At 56.7% G+C, this 7,678-nt stretch overlaps 2 protein-coding genes across 2 annotated transcripts in view; both read left to right on the top strand.

Annotated features, from left to right (window-relative positions):
- ICAM1 (intercellular adhesion molecule 1) overlaps positions 1–4,779 on the top strand; it is an 11,306-nt gene extending 6,527 nt beyond the window's left edge. Inside the window, exons 3-7 of the mRNA XM_010828377.1 lie at positions 1,437–1,745; positions 2,113–2,394; positions 2,475–2,729; positions 2,857–3,105; positions 3,188–4,779. Of these exons, the coding sequence (XP_010826679.1) occupies positions 1,437–1,745; positions 2,113–2,394; positions 2,475–2,729; positions 2,857–3,105; positions 3,188–3,372 (1,280 nt within the window). The 3' untranslated portion in view covers positions 3,373–4,779. The remainder of the gene's footprint in view (positions 1–1,436; positions 1,746–2,112; positions 2,395–2,474; positions 2,730–2,856; positions 3,106–3,187) is intronic.
- Positions 4,780–4,876: 97 nt separating this feature from the next.
- Positions 4,877–6,862, top strand: ICAM4 (intercellular adhesion molecule 4 (Landsteiner-Wiener blood group)). Its single transcript, XM_010828378.1, has 3 exons — positions 4,877–5,347; positions 5,465–5,770; positions 5,910–6,862. The coding sequence occupies exons 1-3, from the start codon at positions 4,972–4,974 to the stop codon at positions 6,026–6,028; spliced, it is 801 nt and encodes a 266-aa protein (XP_010826680.1). The 5' UTR covers positions 4,877–4,971; the 3' UTR covers positions 6,029–6,862.
- Positions 6,863–7,678: the final 816 nt, after the last annotated feature.

The following is a 7,678-nucleotide window of genomic DNA, read 5'->3' as shown; positions in this document are numbered from 1 at the left end:
TATGAGTCTTCCCTGGTGGTACAGCAGTTAAGAATCTGCCTTCCAATGCAGGAGTTTCCGTCCCTGGCTGGGAAACTATGATCCCACATGCCAAAGGGCAACTGAGTCCAAGCACCACATCTACTGACGCTGGGCACTCTGGATCCCGCCCACCATAACTAGAGAGAAGCACAGTTTGCCGCAGGGAAGAGCCTTCTTGCTTCAAGGAAGGATCTGGCATGCTGCAATGAGATCCCGCACACATCAGGTAATAAATATTTAAAAGTAAATTAATAATAATAATAACAAGAGCCCTACTCTCTTTAGACCCAGTTTATAGCTTAGAAAACTCAGACTTCCTTTCCCTAACCCTGAGGGCAGGGATTATTCAGGTGGCAAAGTCACTCCCCCACTGGCCAAAGCAAGGAAGCAGAGAAGCTAGGAATCAACTCCAGCCTCCTGACATTTTAAGATCACTGCTCTTTTTTTTTTTTTGATGCTGGCAACCTGGGGAGAAGGTGAATTCAGGTCTGAAAACCAACTCGAAGCAATGCTGCTATTTAAGTGACACTTCAGGGCCTCTTGAGAAGGCACTAGAAGTTCGAGGCCTCAAGACCCCTCCCTGGGGAGTCTGGGGAATGTTTCAGTGCTAAGCCACAGTTCACTGGGGCTCTGTTGGCAATTTCCACTGGCAGGAAGATCCAGGCTGGGAATTCTATTACCTCATGCAGAATGGAGACCCTGGCCTGTGGATACCACCCCCCCCCCCACCGACAGATGGTGCCTTCAGGGGATACTCAGGCTTCGTTTTGAGTGTCTGTTCTGATATGTTTGACATTTCAGGGGATCACACAGTTCATTCAGGAACCCTTAAAAGGAAACTCCCGAAAAGCCTCGAGTCAGTGTGCCTGACTCTATTTCATTCTTTCTACAAATACAGAACACCTCCTGGGTGCCAACCGTACAGCTGGGGACAAAACAGACAAACACCCCTGCCCTCCTGGGCTGACATTCTGTGGCAGGAAGAGTAGAGAAACCAATGAAGTCAGTCGATGATCTTGTATGTCAGAGGTGAGAGCTGCCGTGGAGAAAAATAAGGCCACAAAGAGAAGGAAGAATTTCTCTTTTTATTTTACAGCAAAGTCTAGAGACTGGGCAGCTTAAGTGTAATGTATTGCTGGGACTCCAGGCAATAGACTTTGAAATTCCTTTCCATTTGTCAGTCTCAGATGCTGCAGTGAATAAAGAGTTGTTTTGCCTCCTTCACAACCACTTGGGGACATCTCACCAGGTTATCCTGAAGCTCTTAACATTCCGATCTGGCTTAGGTGGTTTGGGGAGTGTTCTGGGGATAAAATGGTGAGGTTCCTGGAGCAGGTGTGTCCAGGGCCCCAACACACCCGCTATGGGCAGGCAGCCAGCCTGTCCTGTTCACATAACACCCCTTTCCCCTGCAGGGTTCCCGGAGCATGTGGAGCTGGCTCCCCTGCCCCTCTGGCAGCCTGTGGGTGAAGAACTCAACCTGAGCTGCCTGGTGTCTGGCGGGGCCCCCCGGGCCCACCTCTCCGTGGTGCTGCTCCGAGGGGAGGAGGAGCTGGGCCGGCAGCCCGTGGGAAAGGGGGAGCCCGCCAAGGTCATGTTCACAGTGCAGCCGAGAAGAAAGGACCATGGCACCAATTTCTCTTGCCGCTGGGAACTGGACCTGCGGTCACAAGGGCTGGAACTCTTCCAGAACACCTCGGCCCCCAGGAAGCTCCAGACCTATGGTGAGGCACTGGGGAGCCAGCAGAGAAGATGCACTGAGGGGGATTTCTTACTTGGGATGCGGGGTCCCTGGGAAGCAGAGGCCCCTGGCCATGGGGCTGCTGAGAAAGTGGCAACCTTGATTGCAAAGGCTTCTGGGAAGAGCATCTTCTTGGCCACTGGGGTGGAATGTTCTGGGCTGGGTGCCTGCACTGAAGGATGATCTGGAAAGGCTGTGACCCAGGGCAAGCGGTAGGTGTGTCCTGAGACAAGAGTGACCTAGCCAGTTTCCCTGGAAGAGGGCGTTCCAGGCCGGGGGATGGAAATGGCCAGGGAGAGGGCTTCAGGATGTCTGTCTGCCCCCTGTTTACACCGGCTCTGTCTCGCCAGTCCTGCCATCGATCGACCCTCACCTTGAGGTCCCCCCGATTGTGGAAGTAGGCTCACGGTGGCCGGTGAATTGCACGCTGGATGGACTGTTCCCAGCCTCAGACGCTAAGGTCTACCTGGTGCTGGGGGACCAGAAACTGGAATCCAATATCACGTACGATGGTGACTCTGTCTTGGCCAAGGCCTGGATGGAGGAAAATGAGGAGGGCACCCATTCCTTGAAGTGTTCAGTGAGTCTGGGAGAGAACAGCCGGAGGACGCAAGAGAACGTGACTGTCTATAGTAAGTAGAAACCCAAGTGAGCCTTCCAAGGGGCTGGGGCTAATGCCAGGGGTGGGGCTCACTGTGTGTCTCACTTCCAGGCTTCCCGCTTCCCACCCTGACCCTGAGTCCGCCTGAGGTCTCAGAATGGACTATTGTGACTGTGGAATGTGTGACCCGTGATGGAGCTGTGGTGAAGCTGAACGGAACCTCAGCTGTGCCGCCGGGTCCGAGGGCCCAATTGAAGCTGAACGTCAGTGCCAGCGACCACAGGAGCAACTTCTCCTGCTCTGCTGCCCTGGAGATAGCTGGGCAGGTGGTCCACAAACACCAGACCCGGGAGCTCCATGTCCTGTGTGAGTGAGGCCGCTGGACAATGACCCCTAAGTTCCAAGCCCCAACCACCAAGACCCTAAGAGCTCCTGCTCTCCAAGGCCTACCATCACCCCTACCGACCCCCTCCCCAATCTTGTGTTTCTTCAGACGGCCCCCGACTAGACCAGCGGGATTGCCCGGGAAACTGGACGTGGCAGGAAGGCTCGGAACAGACCCTGAAGTGCGAGGCTCAGGGGAACCCAATCCCCAAGCTGAACTGTAGCCGGAAAGGGGACGGGGCTTCGCTGCCCATCGGGGACCTGAGGCCCGTTAGGCGGGAGGTGGCGGGCACCTACCTGTGTCGGGCCACCAGCGCTCGTGGCAGAGTCACCCGTGAAGTGGTCCTGAACGTGCTCCGTGAGTTCGAGTTCTGGAATGGGCAGGGCAGGGGCAATGTGGCCAGCTCAACACTCACTGCTGCCTTGTGTCCTCCCCACAGACGGCCAGAATATCCTGGACTTCGTCATTCCGGTAGTAGCTGTGACCCTCATCTTGGGTGCTCTGGGCACCGCCGGTTATGTCTATAACTACCAGCGGAAGATCCAGAAATACGAGCTGCAGAAGGCCCGGAAGGCCCAAGAAGAGGCTGCCTTGAAACTGAATGCACAATCCACGCCGCCCTGAGCCCACCCCAGGATAGGACTTCTTCAGCTCCCCAAGCCATGACAAATGGGGCTGCATCAACCAATGGTGGACACATGCCGTTAAGCTACACCCACCTTCCCTGGATGCCAGAGGACCAAATAGAGGACTCAGTCAGGACAAATAGCATGTGGGGTCATGGCCTCTGCACAGTTATGACCCCCAGGCCTCACACCTGACCTGGAGCCACAGGACTAAGACAAAAGAAGGGGCCAAGACTCAGGGCATGACTCTGAGGGATGTCAAAGTCTGACCTGGCCGGAGGCTGTGTGATGGAGACCCTTACCTCCAGCATGGGGACACTCAAATGGGAAACATTGAAACTCACCTCCTGCTGTGTGTGCTGAGGCCCTACAGTCCGAAGAGAGATGTAGCCCTGCTCAGACACATGCAGCATTGAAACACAAATCCCCACACTTCCTGAACAGAAACCAGCTCCGGCATTACTGTCCACAGACTGTTCCCAGATCTTGATGATGACATATTTATTCACTGGTTTTTCTACTAGCTATTTATTGAGTGCCTTCTATGGGGGCTAGAATTTGTAAACAAGAACACTGATTCCAGCCCTCAGGGAGCTCTCAGTCGAATCTCATTCAGGGTCGTCAGGTACAACTATTAGGGCTATGCACTGCACAAGAGTGCCTGGCAAAAAGATTAAGTGGGGCTAGGATTTCCCACTCCATTGGCCAAGCTGCTTTCTCCCAGAAAGGGATTAGTAATGATGATAGGGTATTGCTGGTGACATGCCCAGAGATGACCCACTGAGCCCTTATACCCCAGAATTAGTGCTGACCTCTGTTAAGACACCTATCCACCCATATGCATCTCTGCTAATGCTCACAATGACACTTGGTTGTTTAGTCACTGAGATGTGTCCAACTCTTGTGACCCATGGACTGTAGCCTCCCAGGCTCCTCTGTCCATGGGATTCTGACACTTGGTGGCAGGCCTAAATGTGGTGCTCACTCCTTCATAGCTACACCACAGGGTCACATGAAACTCTGCCCAACCCCTGTGTGCCCCTGCCTTGCCCTTCCTGTTTCCATCTCAGTGGGACCACACAGTTCCAAATTCCTGCAGGGATGAGGGTCCTGCAGGCAGTGGGGAGGAGAGGCCTGGGAGTAGCCCCCCACAGCGTGGGAAGCCTCTCCCCAGTGCTAATAAAGCTGTTTCATCCTCCCAGCCTTGTGTGAGTTGAGGGGAGGTGTCATGTCCAGCTGGAACTCTTTCTACCAGTTTTCCCATTTCCTGCTCCAAGAAAAGGCTGGGAGTTCAAGGCCCAGCCCTCAGGCTCTAATCCAAATGTGAGGCTTATTAGGGCCTTTGAAGACTTTAGTGAAAATAAAAAATCCCTCTCCAGAAAAAAACATGACGTTTGGTTTGGAATGGCGTCGAGAGTCCATTTGTTAAGCTGTAGGGGTGGGGTGTATCCTGCAAGGCTCCTGGGCCCCTCAGTCTCTGTCTCTCACCCCGCTTTCCCCACCCGGTGGGGCCGAGGAGGCGGTGCTACGAGCCTCCTTATCTCCAGAGCCAGCTGTGACTCCCTGGCGCCCAGCCCTTCAGTCCGGGCTTTTTGCCATGGGGTCTGTGCTCCTCGTCTTGCTTCTGCTTTTGCTGTCGCCCTCCTACCCACGAGGCGGGAGCGCGCGGAGCCGTCGGGGTGCGCGGACGCAAAGCCCGGGGGGCAGCTCTCACCCACAGTTCTGGGTGCGCCTAAGCCCCGACTTCAAGGCAGTGCCGCTGGGGGGCTCAGTGTGGCTCAACTGCAGCAGCAGCTGCCCCCTCCCGGAGGGTTCCAGCCTCCGCACCGAGCTGCGGCGGGGTGAGACGCTCAGTGGGCCCCGCTGGGTAGCCTACCAGCTGCTGGATGTGAGGGCCTGGAATTCCGATGTGCACTGCTTCGTCACCTGCGCGGGAGAAACGCGGGGGACCACGGCCAGGATTACAGCCTACAGTGAGGGACAGGGCTCAAGCCGGTCTGGGGTGAGGGGAGCAGGACGGAGTGGGGGTAGTTGACAGTCGCGCTAGGAGGAGCCCTCGGACCTTGCCCAGCGGCCCCCTCTTGCTTTAGAACAGCCAAGCAGCGTGATCCTGGAGCCTCCGGTCTTAATGGGCAGTGACTACACTCTGCGCTGCCACGTGACACACGTCTTCCCCGTGGGCTTCTTCGTGGTGACTCTGAGGCGCGGTGGCCGAGTCATCTACTCCGAGAGCCTGGAGCGCTTCACCGGCCTGGATCTGGCCAACGTGACGCTGACTTACCTGTTACCCTCCCGGCCCGGTGACTTTGGGCAGCCCGTTACCTGCCACGCCCGCCTCAATCTGGACGGCCTGGTGGTCCTCAGTAGCTCGGCACCCGTGACGCTGCCAGTCCCTGGTGAGGCACCCTTATAATCCTGGGAGGAGTGGGGAGGTGTTATGACCCCAAAAGGGGGCAAGGGCCAAGCTAGAGCATGTCCATGGGGGTCCTCACACCTCCAAGCGCTCTGTTTCGAATTCTCCCCTCCTATTCCCAGCTTGGAGTCCTGCGTCCATAGCCTTGGCCTCTACCTCCATCGCAGCCTGTGTGGGGATCTTTCTTGTCGTGGGGGCCCTCTGTCTGCGAAAGTACCTATCGATGCAGCCTCCGGCATAGAGGCATTGGTCCATGCAGGCTGAACTGGAGGAAAAAGCAATCTGGGACAACTGGTGGAACCTTGCCCGGATCAATAAAGACTTTCTCAGCCAGCTCTGCCCCTGGGCATAAAGTTCCCCCATTAGGGCATCTCCTATGACTGAAGTGGTCTTCTTTTTTGGCCTAGCCTCTTTCATTTTTCTCCAAGTTGCCTTGTCTCCCTGAGGGCCCTTGAGGTTTCCTCACTCTAGTCTCCCATACGGGAGCCCCAATCCCCCTGCATTGCCAGCTTGTGTAGTAAGAACCTCTCTCCTGGTCATTATCTGTGAGGAGCAGAAGGGCAAAACATGGGCCCTAGGGGGCTTCAAGATCTGAGAAGGCTGCTTCCTGGTGTGGCTTCTTCTGATTGGCTCCAGCGCTGCCACACAGCAGCTCTGATTGGATGTTAAGTTTCCTACCCCGCCCCCTTTAGACCTTGCACTTTACTGGAGGGCAGGGGCGGGGCGAGAAGTAATCCCCAGAGTTCTCCATTAGCTCTAAGAGGGAGGGCACAGGTGGGCGGGGTCATATGTATATTTTGAGGGACTTGGATCTGCAGAAAAGATACCCGGGTGGTGACTGAGAAGGTGCAACCATATGGTGTGTGTGTGGGAGGGGGCGGGTGTGTGTCACAGACTCACAGCCTGGAAACATCCTGATAGTCACCCGGCCAGGTGGGCACATGGAGAGCGTCCAAATCTGGGGCCCAGAGACAGGGTCAAAAGTATCACAGTTGGCCTCTTGGCCTCGGGTGGACACAGAATCCAGACCTGCAGCGGATGCCTGGCAAGGCCCGTGTGGTCCAGGGCCCCGCCCGCCGCGCAGAAAGCGGATGGGGACGCTCTTCGGCGGCTTCAGCTCACACACGCCGCGCAGACACGTGCCTGCTGCACGCTGGGTAAATACAAGACCCAGAGCCGAGCCGACCCTAATTTAGACGCCCGAGAACGCAGCGAGCACGCACACGTGTTCCCAACTCGCTGTCACTTTCGTCCCCGCCCCTTCTGTCGCGTGCGGGGGCGGAGCCAGAGAAAGACTAGAGGCGTGGCTGTAACTCTTAGCTCCCTGGGGTTAAAAGGGAAAGGATCAGTGAGCGAGCCATCTCGAAATCTCCTAGAACCTTTCCACCCCCAGCTTCCGCTTCTCAGATCTCTCCTAGCCCCCAACTCAATCCCCGCTTTCAGGGGCTCTGGTGGGAGGGATTAAATATGGAGATGGAGTTCGGAGTCCAGCTCATTATGGAATCTAAGCAAGTGGTGGGTGGGGGTTTGCGAAGGACAACCCTGCATCCCCCACAACCTTCGCGTCGCCGCCGGGGATGACGCGGGAGCGTGCAGCCGCCCCCAGAAGGCTCCGGGCGATGGGGCCGGCCTCCATGTAGACCCCGGGGGTCGCTAGCACCTGCCAGCACGCCTTCACCAAGGCCGGTAGCCTGGTGCAAGCTCGCCTTCCCGCCCCCTACCGCCGCCTCTGCTGCCGCCCCCTCCTTGGAAACCAAGTTACCAACGTTAAACCAATCCCCGAGCGCAACTCAGCCTCCTCCACACCCCACCCGCCGCGCACCGCCGTCCTCTAGCCCAGCTCAGCGCTCGCGGTCCCCTCACCTCCTGCGCTTCCCCCGCGGCGGCGATG

Source organism: Bison bison, unplaced genomic scaffold, assembly GCF_000754665.1.
Source record: "Bison bison bison isolate TAMUID 2011002044 unplaced genomic scaffold, Bison_UMD1.0 scf7180017864492, whole genome shotgun sequence".
In the NCBI taxonomy this organism is placed as follows: Eukaryota; Metazoa; Chordata; class Mammalia; order Artiodactyla; family Bovidae; genus Bison; species Bison bison.
This window is presented reverse-complemented; position numbering and strand designations above follow the sequence as displayed.